The following is a 13,763-nucleotide window of genomic DNA, read 5'->3' on the forward strand; positions in this document are numbered from 1 at the left end:
ACAATACCCCCTGCTGTTCTGGGCTGCTGAGGCAGGTGGGCCTGGGACACGGGCCCAAACCCTGTCCTCTTTCTTTTCTGCTGATATTTCCCCACCTCACTCCCCAGGACCAATTGTCCCCTTAACTGCTGAGACTTTCTAGTGGTGACAGCCAACACCACACTGCCATGGCACGTGGCAGAGTGATATATCATCTACATCAGATCACTTCTCTACCCTATTCTAATTCCTCCCATGACTTCCCATCACACCTAAGATCCTTACCGTGACTGACAAGGCCCACTATGGTCAGGGGCATGCCTACCTACTTCCATCACATCTTTCACTATTTTTCCTTTCCTGCCACACAGGCCTTTCTGCTGTTCCTAGAACAGGTCAGCCTCATTCCCACGCCAAGGTCTTTGCACTTGCCATTTCTTTCTCCAGGAATACTTTTCTTCCAGCTCCTCACATGACTCTCTCACATCTCCACGGAAATGTCACCTCCTCAAAGCTTTCTCTGACTACCTTGTATAACCTAGCACCCCCTCATCACTCTAGTCTCTTATCCTATTTTCTTTATAGTAATTATAATTACTTGAAATTATGTTGTTTACTTATTTATCGCTTCCTTTAGCTTGCGAGTGCCTTGAGGAGAGGGGCCTTGATGATCTCATTCACCAAAATATCCCAAGCAACCAAAACGTCCCAATTTATTGAGCATAGGTGCTCAATAAATATTTGTTGAATAAATGGATAGATGGATGGGTTGATTGATAGATGGAATGGCATCTTTTCAGCCCTGTCTTTCTTACACACACATACACACACACACACCACAGGGAAGTATGCATCAGTCTCTGCATTTCTTAAAGAACCTGACTGTGTCTTGCCCCAATTTGCACAGGTGTCATTGCAGGAGCCACATAGAAGTTGCACCCCAGGGTCATTTTTGGAGGCAGGTCTTACAGGACCAGGTACCTCATTTGGGAACATACATGAAGGAAACAGAAAGGTTTGGGGCCTGACCTTGGAAAACTGGATTTCAAGTCAAACAGTTACAGAAAATCATTTTATTGAGCAGTCAGGGACCCCACTAGGGTCAAAAAGGCTGGGAGTAAAGGAGCATGTGAGACTCAGAAGGGGTGCTGCTCGACTCTATCCATCTTGTTCCTACTCCAGGGAGCAAGTCTTCTGGGTCTCTCTATTCTATTTCCTGAGAACCCAGCCAGAAGTCTCCTGGGTAGCCAGGGATTGCTTCATTTAGTTTTAAGAAGCCCAGCTCTTCATGGTTTGTGTTGGTGGTCGCTGTCAATGACTCAGGGCAGGAGCCCATCAAGTACAGTAGGCCTTGCTAAGGCCACTCTTCACCCTCTCACTACTCCTGGGTCATACTTGGCTCGTAGAGTGCAGACTTTTCTTTCTTCTGCCCAAGAAGGGACTCCTGAGGATTGAGTAGAGGAACATGAGGTTTTCTTCCAGGCCAGCTTCAGTCCTGAAATGTGCAGAGCAGCCTCTCATTTCAAACCTCATATCAGACCATTTCAAACCAGTTTCTGAGGCTCCTTGACCATGGCCGTTTAGCATGGAAGGAGGCTGCTAACTGAGGAAGGCTCAGCCAGAACAGCACAGGTTGTACCCAGGGGTGGACAGCAGGATTCACTGCCAGAAGAGGCATTAGCTGTCTTAGGCCACTAAACGTTTGCCCTCTCTACGGAGTGTGTTAGCCAGCAAGCTTCTGCGGGGTCAGCCTCCTGACACCGTGCTGCAATTTCCGAATTTTGGGGCTGGAACAACCTAAGTCTTTGGCCGCCTCTGCCAGGACTCGGCGTCTCTTGGGGGTCCGGCTGGGGACTGGCTTCTTTGCTTCCATCTTTGCTGGGGTGGCCACAGGCGCATCCCCATAGACCCGGTAGCCACCAACCAGGCAGTATGTCTCCCCATGCCAGCCCATCTGGGTTTCGCCATATCCTTGGTAGAGGACATGGTAGTGACCAGGTGTAGGAGGAAAAATGGGAGCCACTGCTGCTGGAAAGAAAATCAGAACTGATGAGTCACTTCTGCTGTACACTGTCCTGCCAGGACATCCCCTCTCTCATGTTTCTCCCAGTTTCTGGCTGAAGAATTCTAATTTGCTTGGCATCCAAAACACAACCTTCGCTTATCACCCCTCGGAGTCCCCTAGAGAAGGGATGTTGGCTGCAAAAGCAATTCTGTGGGGCCTATGGCCACAGCAGGAGACCAGAAACTCTGTTCTCCATTCCCAGAGAAAACTGAGCCCGAATATAATTGCAATCAGGATCCCCTTCATCTTTCCCACAACAGAGAAAAGTTTTCTTAAGTTCTGTCACTTCTGAGGCTTTAATGGAAATGCTTTCCAAGTGTTGGGAAAAAATAATCTAATATAGATCAGTTAAGAACCCTTCCTACCTTGGCAACTTTTCTTGGGCCCCATTCATATTGCCTACTTCAACCACACTGAACTCTAGCCCTCTGATACTTTTATCTAGATTAGAAAAAGGCCAAATACTGAGGCAGACTGACCAGGAGGAGGTTCAGAGGCAGATTCTGGGTGCCAAGTCTAGGCTTACATCAACCCAACCCCCTGGGACACCATTTCCTCAGCCCTCCAGTCTCAGTATCACTTCATCACTCCCCTGGGCTCTTCTTCCCATCGATATGACACCACCCTTTTCTCTAGTACTCAGCAGCTCAGTCTGGGATGTGTTTGAGAGGACCCATGTGGATGTCTACGTGACAGCACAGAGAAGGTGCCTGGGTTTGAAGGTGAGGTTCATGAGCGGTCATCAGCAGCTCTTCCTCAAACTGCTCCATTTATCATTTGCCAACAAAAATGCACTTGACTTTTGTTAAAAGGCCAATCAGTAAAGGGTCTGAATGGAAGCGTCTTATAGCCTGATGGAGAAAACTACATTTATAAAGATTAGAACCTTTATGAACATTTGCCAAGGGAAGACATTGCAATGTCCTCAGCAGTAAGCAGGAACACTGTGGGTCCCTGAGGGGGTCCCAGGCCACTCATATTACTTACAGCTAGGCAAGTTCTGAAGTGTGGGCAAGCCCAAAAGCAACATGTCGCAGCCAGGTGAGGTTGTCTATATATCAATGCCTCTTGTACAGATGCCTGGCTTAGGCCTACCTGCTGTGCTGCATTCCCAGGGGACAGAGGACAAGTTAGAGTGAATATAGAAGATCCGGTCAGACATCTCTCTCAGGCAACCAAACAGATTGGTATCTGGTAAAGAGCTAGTGGGGAGGTTCCCCCTAGAACACCATGTTTGCTTAGTTATGCTGCCATGGAAACTGAGAAGGCCTGTGAGGTCATCACTACCAGGTGAGGTCACAGAAGGAATCTGTGACTTGAAGGACGGGCTTCAGGCTCTGTGGAGAGCAGGGTGGAGGTAGAGGTACCTTGCCTGGGCCATCACACCTGGTACTCCCCATCCATGCCCTAATCAAGTAGCTACTCCCTGTGGAGCATACTTGTGGGCTGGCATAGCCCCAGGGACCATAGGAGGGCAAGAGAAACCCACATTCTGAGATTAGCGTAAGAGGCAAGATTAACCTAAGACACAGCTAGGTTGTATGGCATTGACCCTAAGAATTCAACAATTGGAGAGGCAGAGATTTATGTGGACTGGGGAGTCAGGGAAGGCTCATTGGTGGTGAGCCTGAAGGACAAGTGAGATTTGGACCTGTGGAGAAGAGAGGGAAGACATTTCAGTTGGGAAGAATAAAAGCAAAGTCAAGCTCTTCTCGACCTTGTCCTACCTCAAGTGTAAATTCATAGAACCCTCATGTTTTTAGAACTGAAAGCTCAAAAAAAACTAAGAGGTTAAGGGGCCTACCCAAGACTACGTAGGTAGTGGAGAGATATTCTGCTAAACAGTAGGGCTTCATGTTGGGGCTTTGGATTTATAACTGACAGGAATGTAAGGACAAGCTCATCACATTTCAAAGTCACACTGGGAGAGAGGTAAAGGTGCTCCAAGGCAAAATGAGGGTCCTGAATGTTCACAAAGTGGGAGTGACGGGCCCATTTTAATGTGAAATACAAAACAAATTCCTGACAAAATGATATAGTACAAAATGACAATCCAATCGTTATACTCCTCTCTCCTTCCAAAAGGCAAATAATAAAAATCACCATGAAGGGATGAGATGTGGGCGCAGCAGCAGGAGCCCAGGTGAAAAACATGGTCAATACTGTGAAGAGGTGCTACTAAAAGACGATTTGGTCCTACTCAGAGGAGGAAATAGACAACTCTGCCCTTAGCATGATCAGACCCATAGCAAGAAACCATATTTGGGGCACCCTTTGATATAGTATGGCCAAGAACTTACTAGCAATGAGAGAGAACCTCCCTTAGGAGGAGGTTCCCTATCACTGAACTTTAATAAGCAAAGGTGGGACATTTGTTACTGGGGCTGTTGCAGAGGGGATGTGCTCAGGAGGTAGATTGCCTAGGTTACTGTTTTAGAGTTGGGTAACTCTGGTTGAGAACCACAGGACCTACTCTCACTTCTAAGTTGCTTGAATTAGCACGGTGCATATTAGAACAGATGAAATCAGGCCTAATTAGAGCGGACTACCTTTGGGAAGTGGCAGGAGATAAAATGTGAAGGCTCTGGAGGAGGTTTGTACTGGCAGGTGGGCCAGCATGAGACCACTCAGATTTCCCAAGATGCAAGAGATTGTCTGGGAGCATCACTCTGATTTGGGGAGGCTACTGATATCTCCTGTAAGGAGCTGGCTGGGCTTCTGGGGAAGGCAGAATAGCATAGACAAAAGGTTTATCAACTTAAGAGAGCTTGAGACCCAGCTAGGAATTCCACAGAACAATTTAAAAATACTTATATGAGAATTATTGGGCCAACGAACCCTAAGAAAACATCCAGATCTGGAGTGGGGCTCAAGATTCTGCACTTTTAACAAGTTTCCTGGGCAGTTCTGCCACAGGGGCCCATGGATAGTGACGAAATTATTGTCTAAACTGAGTTACTTTTGAGAATCAAAGTGGGCAATATTAAAAACTGTTAGGCATAGATGTAAATATAGAATAGTCAAGGAAAACAGAGATGTAGTTATTCTATGCATGAATCACATTTGAAAAAAGCTAACGTGGTGAAGAATACAACCCTTGGTGCAGACAGACCAGATTCTGTACTTACTGTGTGATTCTGAGCAAGTTCTTTTATCCTTTGGAGCCTCAGTTTCTTCATATGGAAAAGAGCTATGATTTTACATATAGTACAATATTCTCTTTTGGCAAAGGTTGCCCTGACCCCTTTGTTCTCGGCAACCTTATCTTTTTCAGTGTGCAAGTATTTTTAAGTTGTTTTATGGAGTATTCTATTTGACTCTCAATTATTCATTATTTTAGGCCAAGATTATGTAATGTTGCAGAGACTGGAACCTAGGAGATAGAGAGAAGATGCTATATGCATCTGGAAAAGAAGGCAGAGACTGGAAAACCAGCCAATACTTCTGTTAGTCTGCCTTTTATTCTTCTGCCAGTATTTCCCAGAGTGATTTCACCAAGAGTGCCCAAGCTTGCCCTGGGCATTTGTTGGTTGGTGAAGAAAATTTCTCTACCTCTAGTCACATCCCTTTTCCCATCTCGTGAGGGTTAATTGATGTTTTAGGGGCAGGAAATAAAATCTAAATGTTTACAAATTGAAACATCAATTGAAAGAGCCTTTGTCCTAGGTGTGGTAGCGTGGAGTGTGAGATTTCTCAGAATCCGATGAGTTCTGCCCCAGTAATAACTGTTATTAGCGGAGACTCATAAAAACATTTATTGTTAGAAATCATGACATAACACAAAGCCAACATCTACTTTATTTTTCACAAGTGATGAGAAAGACTACACAGCCATGCTCAGTAGCTCATCCTCCAAAGCTGGACAGCAGCTTCCCAGACGTTCAGGGAAGTGACTGGGCAGTGTCCTACTGACAAGTGTGCTCACCCACCCAGCACACAGGCAAAAATCCCTTAGGGCACATTTAAGCCAGCTGGGGCAAAGGATCTCTCACTGAGGACTCTAGTCCTGGAAGGCTTCTCTTCCGGCGAGCTGCCAGCTCAATCTTCTGAACCAGGCTCACATCCCAGGGATGAGTAACAAAGCTGATGACAGTGCCTGGCACCTTACTCCCCACACGGCCCACCCTCCCTGCTCTGTGGATGTAATCTTGTAGGGTGAGGGGGAAATCATAATTGACAACTAGCTCCACATTGATACTGTCCAGACCCCGAGAGGCTATGTCTGTGCAGAGAAGTATGTCTCGAGAGCCCTTCTGGAAGGACTGGAAGATACCTACCCTCATTGAGGCTGGCATTTGTCCCTGCAGCCTTAGGTGCTGTATTTTGTGGTCATCCAGAATATATCCTAGCCAGTTCACAGTGCTGGAGCTATTACAGAACACCAGAACAGTTCCTGAGGGGCCAGTCCTATGTGCTCTGTCATGCTGCTTGAGGATCTGCACCAACTCAGCCACCTTCTCTGCTCCCTTCAGCCTCATAAATGTCTGTTTGACATGAGGCATGATACAGTGGAGCTTGGAGCTGGTGATGGTAGTTAGAGAGTCTGAGCTGGCGACTTTACTCAGCAGCTGGCCTACACCTTCGGGAAATGTGGCCCCCACCAGCACCAACTGAGCTTTGGGATTGAAGGGGTCTTTTAAGTCATCTGGGCCTTCTGCTATATGGCTCTTCTCCAAGATGTAGTCCACGAGTTCCAGGAAACTTTCATCCAACAGTGTGTCTGCCTCATCCAACACCAAGTAGGACAGCTGCTCCAGGCTGACCAGTTGACGTTTCAGGGCTTTCCACAGAGCCCCCGGAGTAGCCACTAGCACATCTGCTGGAGGTTGTTTGGACAATTGCAGCCTGATCCTCCTCATGCCATGGCCTCCCCCTACCTTCCGCACCAGGAGTCCCAAGGAGAAGCCTAAGGGCTGGGCCACGGCCTGCACCTGTTCAGCTAATTCTCGTGAAGGCACAAGGACCAGGCCTCGGGGAGCAGGGATAGTGAAGGGGCCCAGGTTTGGCCGGACTAAGAGCCGCTGAAGCAGAGGTAGTAGGTAGCTGAGGGTCTTGCCACTGCCTGTTTCCGCGGCGCAAAGGATGTGGCGGCCGCGAAGTAGTGGTGGGATGGTACTCGCCTGCACGGTGGTAGGCCGAACGACTTCGGGAGCAACCTCCTGTAGTGCTCGCAGCACGGGGGACTCCAGACCCAGGTCGGCAAAGCTGCCCTCGGACGAGAGGTTCCGTAGCGCTGGCGCCTCGTGTTGTGCGCGCTCGATGGAGAAGTGGTCCCAGCGGGCACGCCGATTCTTCCAGCCCCGCGAAGCGAGTGGCGCGCTCTCCCAACGAGCCAGCGTGAGGCGCGCCGGCTGGTTCAACTCCGGCCGCCGCGCGGAGATCAGCAGCCGGCCAGGTCGCACCAGCACCGGCCGCGGGGGGCTCCGCCGCCCGCTATGCCGTTGTTCCTGCCGCCGCAGTAGAGTCCGTGGGATGCGCACCACGGGCAGGGGCTCGTCGGGACCGCTAACTGCCAGGTCCCGTCGAGGCGACAGAAGCAAACGAACCGTGAGCAATGAAAGCCGCGGCGGCAGTGCTAGAGCCATGTTCTCCGGCGTGCCTGGGCGCACGGCAGTGACGTCACGGGCGCGCCAAGGCCTGGCGGACGGTGGCTGGCGCGGCTCAGTGGGGCACGCACGCGGCGTTGGCGAACCGTGAGGAAGGTGGGATATCTGTAGGGTTTAGCAGCGGCGAGGTCTGTAGGTCCGAATAGGGGTTGGCGACAACCAGACCCGGGCCATCCTTGGGGAAGGTCGCGCAAAGGAGGCAGGACCAGAGTCTGGCGGTACGCGGCGACGGGGCCCTGGCCTTAGGGACCAGGAGGGCGGAGGGCTTCTGGCCATTGGGTGTCGCATCCCTGCGATTCTCCTTTGTCGCCCTCACCGCCCCTGTGATGGCTTGTCCAGTGCTGGTCTCCCTCTGTAAACTCCGAGGGTCCGGCGATGTTTTCCCAGATGTGTACCCCGCGCAAAGTCTGGTAGTAAATGTTTATTGAGAGTGAATGAATGACCAGGCCTGGTGGCCGAGATTAGCAAGGGCCAGATGTCGGAGATCTAGGCTCACCCATCCCACCCCTCACCCCCACCCAGCTGAGATCTCAGAGGGCAAGCTAGTAGCCTTCGCTTATTCTCTCTGAAGATCTTCAAGCTTTGTTTCAAGTGGACTCATCTCCTCATGTGCTTTTCCTTTTCAGCTGAGGTTCACTCTCCACTCCATTGTCACTGGGCCCAACTTCTCATCCAGAACCCACCACTTTGCTCACCTCCACTGGCTTCCCACTCAGATACCTAAATTACTTGAATAGTGAGGAGGGCCTTGCTACCCTACGGAGTGATCAGGTATGTGGCTTGTTTCATATAGCCCTGGTCAGGAAGAATATTGTACTTGAATTCAGAGGTTCAGGTTGCAGAAAACCCCTACACTATTCATACTTCCTGAACAGATCTGGAAAATGAGTGTCAGATCTTTTCTGTAGTTCCCAGCGCCTGGGGCCAGAGACAAAGTACATGCAGATTAACCATCTGGGAGGTTCGTAACATACGGAGAAAGTGTTTTAGTTTTATCAAATACCATTGGAAAGAACTTTAAAAATTTCAGATGCCATTTTGATACATGAGTAGACTTTCTGAGGAGTTACCTGTTAAACCAGCAGAGGAGAGAGTTTTGAGTAATGACAGTGAACAGTCATTCATTTGGACCCCATCTTCCACCCTGGGACATTTGACAATGGCTGGAGACATTTTTAGTTGTCACATCTAGGCAGGTGCTACTGGCTTCTAGGGGGTAGAAGCCAGGGATGCTGTTTGTTAAACATCGTACAATGCACAGGGTGGTACCCCACAAAAAAGAATTATGTGGCCCAAAATGTCAATAGTTTGCTGTTGAGAAACCCTGGATAGAGGATGAGGACTGAAGAGAGGCTGAGGTTACTACATGTACTCTCACTTCAGATAGGCTCATTTACAAAACTCTTGTTCTAGCCCTGCCCCATTCCCAGAATCTGTCACAGGCACACTGATACCATGCTTGTCATGCCCTTGGGATCAGGAACCTTGGGAACCCCTGAAAATCATATATATAGGAAAGAGTGATTCAAGAAGGTACAGCTGCAGAACAGTTTAGGGAGAACAAAACTGTCCTTGTGTATTTGGGGAATGTGCAGATGGAAAAGAGAAGGCAGAACTGGGGAAATTTAAAAGCTTGATAATGAGAGCAATTAACATCGACTCAGTCCTTAACTGTGTGCCAAAAATCATTGTGCACCGTGGCATTTACTCTTCACAGTATCCCACCTGACATAGATTCTGGTGGAGCCTCATATTCTAGAAGGAGAAGCTGAGCCTTCTAGAATATGGAATTAATAGGTTAATTAATCCCAGTCTGGGGCAGAGTTGGGATTCCAATGCAGGTTTGTCTGATTCCAGAGTTCAGAATCTTAACAATGATCTGCTATATTACCTCTTCTTCTTACAAATATAATGGATCATTTTAGTTTTTCCCTTATTTACGCATGTTTTGAGTGGGAAATAGGATAATTCTCTAAATAGTTAACCCTAATTGACTTGCATTTTCACTCTAACTTTGTATTTTAAAGACCTTTTTAAGCAAGGTCACAGTCTCTGGGAAAATTGACATGGAGGGGATTGGTCAAGTTTTTTCTATTCATTGCTCTCCCTGAATAGTGTATATTCAATCTGAAAGCCTTATAATTAATGAGATGTTATTTTTGTTTTGCCTTGTAAACACATTTATATTTAAAATTAACATTTCTGAAACAATTATACTAAGAGTGGTATTATAGGTCTTTAGCTGAATAAGACATAGCATTAAAATAATTATGTTCATTTTAATTTTGGGGGGTTCTTTTAAAAGCACCACTTAAAACTTACATAGTCAAAAAAATTAAGTATAGAAAAATTGTTCTAACTGAGGAATACGTCTGAGATTGCACAAGGAACAACAGAATCATTTTCAACCTCTGCGCATTGACACAGAGCACTAAATTCCAAGCCATTTTGAGAATTTCCCATATTGTTCACTGAAAGGAAAACAAAGGCAGAGTTATGAAAGAGTTCCTTGGTAGATTTCTAGCCCTTGGAAGGCTACAACTTTTCTGAAATATGATTATTGGCCAGGCGATTTCTAAATTTTAAGTTTGTCACCCAAAAAGGTAAAGTATAGGATTTATAAGTATTTCATTTTTGGAGAAATTTTGAGAAATGACCACATGTGCAGCACATCAAAGAAATTGCAACTAGTTTTTACAATCTCTGAAAACCTTTACATTCTAGATATAGTTTGAAACCAACTTCTAAACAAGACAGAATAGAAACAATACCTATGTATACCACTGCTGAAGTAGCTTAAACCTGCCAACACGTCTTCAGAGCAAGTCTCTCTATACTAATTTCCCTGGGGAGTTTCTAGGTCATTTTCTGCGTGTTTCACAACAAAGGACCTAGTATAAAAAAATCACTCTTAGATGTTTGCTCTGCCAACTCAAGGCCTGTCCCTGATAACCCTTTCTGCAGAGCCCAGTCCCAGAAATAACAGCACTCGTGGCTGGGGACAGTCTTGCTCACTCTCTGTTCTGCCTCATTGCTTGTTTGACCACTGTTCGTACTTGTCCTGGCTGCTCTGCTCCCTCGGTGGAGAATGATGGGCTATGACTCCGTCTCGGAAGCTGTGTTTGTGAGGGTGGGCTCTATGCTTCTTCCGGTTTTCTTCTTTCTGGTTCTGGCTTTCCTCAGGTTCCTTATCGCCCTCTTTTTGTTCAGGGTCTTGATCTTTATGGGAGGGCAGTGTGTTCTTAATAGTGTTAATTAGAAATCTTTTATTTGTGCCAGCAAGAGGACACTTCACCCAACCCATTGCTCCCATTGTTTCTGCTCTCGTTTTCCCACATTTTGCCTCATTAAGCAGTTCATCTATTGCTTCCTCTCCAGTTCCTGGTCCTCTTCCATCTCTGGGGCAGCTTCCCGGATCCTCAGGTGATGCTGGCGGATGAGAGGCTCTGCCCCATACTGCGAAACGTGCGAGTGAAGCAGGAAGGAAGGCTAATGGGAGGTTATATCCACCTAATTGAAGTTAAGGTTACTGAGAAAGAAATTGGGAGTAATCAAAATGTCACAGAGGAAGGCGGCTGCTTACCTCAGTTGGTTAGAGCATTACAGCATGGTGTTCTTAACAACAAAGTGGCAGGTTCAATCCCCACATGGGCCCCTGTGAGCTGCACCCTCCACAACTAGATTGCAACAACTACTTGACTTGGAGCTGATGGGTCCTGGAAAAACACACTTAAATAAATAAAAATTTAAAAAATGTCACAGAGGAGACCAGCTTTTAAAAGAATAGTATAAGAGATTAATAGTGTGCAACTAAAATGGTGACCTGGGTGTGACCTCAGGGAAGGGTGAGTGGTTGTAACAGACACTGGGAAAGGGTGGGGGTTACCTAGATTGTCTGAGAGGAGCCTTCTTGGAGGCAGTGCTTGGAGGCCAGTGTGTCAGAGGGAGTTCCCAGTACAAGCACCCTATAAGAGGGTGTCCTCCCAGCCACTACACAGGTGTTCAGTCACACTTTATGAAGCAGCTGCTAAGGGCCAGGTATTGGGCTTAGTATCAGAAACCTGATGGTGAACTAGGCAACCACTTTCTTATCCTTGTGGAATTTGTAGCCCTGGTGGTCTAGAGTAGGAACTGGGGGTTGAAGAAGAGACCACATGAGTTAAGTGTGGATACATGGATTGTAACTGAGTTTATAGGAAACACAAGGTCTTTCCCTGGTCACAGAGCATGTGACCAGGGATCTGAAGTTAGATTGTCCTGTAGGGAAGCATATATAAAGAGGGGCATTCAACGTCAAGCGGATCTTAGGAAGAACATTCCAGACAGAGGGAACTGCAAGTATGTGGGCTCTAGTGCAGCAGACCTTGGTGTGGGAGACTTTAAAAGAAGGCCAGGGTGGCCAGAGCAGAGAGTGACTGGGAGAGAGGCTCAAGGTAAGGCTGGTGAGGTGGGCAGGGACAGGTCATGCAGGGCTTCATGGGCCATTAGAAGAGTTTGGGATTTATCCTGAACTCAGAGGGAAGCCACTGAAGGGTATAAAGAGGAGCGTGACATTGTCAGAATTGCCTTTTAAGATGCCATTCTGGGGGCAGCCGGATGGCTCAGTTGGTTAGAGCGTGAGCTCTGAACAGCAGTGTTGCTGGTTTGATTCCCACATGGGCCAGTGAGCTGCGCCCTCCACAACTAGATTGCAGACAATGAGCTGCCGCTGATCGGCTGGTGGGGAGGCCGGATGGCTCAGTTGGTTAGAGCGCGAGCTCTCAACAACAAGGTTGCCGGTTCAATTCCTGCATGGGATGGTGGGCTGTGCCCCCTGCAACTAAAGATTGAAAATGGCAACTGGACTTGGAGCTGAGCTGCGCCCTCCACAACTAGATTGAAGGACAACGACTTGGAGCTGACGGGCCCTGGAGAAACACACTGTTCCCCTATGCTCCCCAATAGTAAAAAAAAAAAAGATGCCATTCTGGCTATTGTAAAGAAAATGGATAGGAGGCAAGAATAGATTTGGGAAACCCATTAGGAGGCTGGCTTGGTGTGCAATGGTGGCAATGGAATGGAGCAAAGCAGATGGATGGGAATTATATTTTGAAGGTTACTTCAACAGGAATTAGTCATGGATTGGATGTGGGGGATTGGTTCCAGGACCCTCCCCACCTGCATACCAAAATCTGCTGATACTCAAGTCCCTTATATAAAATGATGTAGTATTTATATGTAACCTATATTTTCATACAGGTTATAGCAGGGCATGTCTACATGTCATTCGTGTAGATTTAGTGTAGTGCTCATTATGGGGCAAATTCAAGTTTTGCTTTTGAGAACTTTCTGGGATTTTTTTTCTGAATATTTTTGATCTGCTGTTGATTTAGTCCATAGATGTGAAACCCATAGCCTACTGTACCAATTTTCCAACATAGTATCTAATTTATGTATTTGTTAGGCTTATTGTGTTTTACTTGTGTTCCCCAACCAGAAGGAAAGCTCTATCAGAGCAGGAATTTGTCTCTAATGTATCCCAAAAGACTACGACAGTAACTGACAGACTAGGCTTAGTAAATATTTGTTGGATGAATGAATGAGCATGTGTTATTTTTATGATCAGAGATAAGGAAATCAAGGTGCTATGTGTTGGGAGGGGGAAGGAAAGCCTGTTGTGAGTAACCGAAGAGATTTTCTCCACTTGAATTTCTGACTCTTGTTTTCCCTTTCTTCAGGCTGTAGCAGAAGAGGAATGATTGTGAACAGCCTCTCACTGTGCTACCACAACAAACTCATCTTAGCCCCTATGGTTCGGGTTGGGACTCTTCCAATGCGGCTGCTCGCCCTGGACTATGGAGCGGACATTGTATACTGTGAGGTAAGGGGCTTCTGATTTTCCTGGAAAGCTTTTCTGTAAGCACAGTCTCCCCATCTGTGGGTGGAAGTGGTCAGGAGTGGAGGAGTGGCAGGATGGGCACTGGCTTCACAGGTGCTCACGGAAGGCAGCAGGAGACAAAGATACATGACACTTAGGAGTTCTTTGAGCCCAGCTGAGGGCCAGGAGCCGGGGTAGTGTGGAGGCATTGTGGGATACCTGGGCCAGGTGGCTAGATGAGCCTTGTGTCAGGTCA

The 13,763-nt window shown here is 47.3% G+C and overlaps 3 protein-coding genes and 1 pseudogene across 5 annotated transcripts in view; 1 reads left to right on the forward strand and 3 right to left on the reverse strand.

Annotated features, from left to right (window-relative positions):
- Positions 1–1,702: 1,702 nt before the first annotated feature.
- Positions 1,703–3,206, reverse strand: DPEP2NB (DPEP2 neighbor; the record flags this gene model as incomplete). Its single annotated transcript, XM_081031610.1, has 2 exons — positions 1,703–2,007; positions 3,140–3,206. The coding sequence occupies 2 exons, from the start codon at positions 3,204–3,206 to the stop codon at positions 1,703–1,705; spliced, it is 372 nt and encodes a 123-aa protein (XP_080887736.1).
- Positions 3,207–5,819: 2,613 nt separating this feature from the next.
- On the reverse strand, positions 5,820–7,743 carry DDX28 (DEAD-box helicase 28). The gene has a single exon (XM_081031685.1). The coding sequence runs from the start codon at positions 7,627–7,629 to the stop codon at positions 6,007–6,009; it is 1,623 nt and encodes a 540-aa protein (XP_080887811.1). The 5' UTR covers positions 7,630–7,743; the 3' UTR covers positions 5,820–6,006.
- The window catches only part of DUS2 (dihydrouridine synthase 2), a 34,443-nt gene continuing 28,336 nt past the window's right edge, over positions 7,657–13,763 (forward strand). Inside the window, exons 1-3 of one of the 2 annotated variants that reach the window (XM_081031686.1) lie at positions 7,657–7,746; positions 8,277–8,421; positions 13,368–13,510. In XM_081031686.1, the coding sequence (XP_080887812.1) occupies positions 13,385–13,510 (126 nt within the window). In that variant the 5' untranslated portion in view covers positions 7,657–7,746; positions 8,277–8,421; positions 13,368–13,384. Of the gene's footprint in view, positions 7,869–8,276; positions 8,422–13,367; positions 13,511–13,763 lie in introns of both variants that reach the window. The other variant, XM_081031687.1, reaches the window with a different exon arrangement.
- LOC308489592 (protein POLR1D-like) lies at positions 10,679–11,046 on the reverse strand (annotated as a pseudogene). Its single transcript has one exon. The product of its transcript is annotated as a protein POLR1D-like (transcript).

This window comes from Rhinolophus hipposideros (genome assembly GCF_964194185.1).
Source record: "Rhinolophus hipposideros genome assembly, chromosome: 21".
NCBI classification, from domain to species: Eukaryota; Metazoa; Chordata; class Mammalia; order Chiroptera; family Rhinolophidae; genus Rhinolophus; species Rhinolophus hipposideros.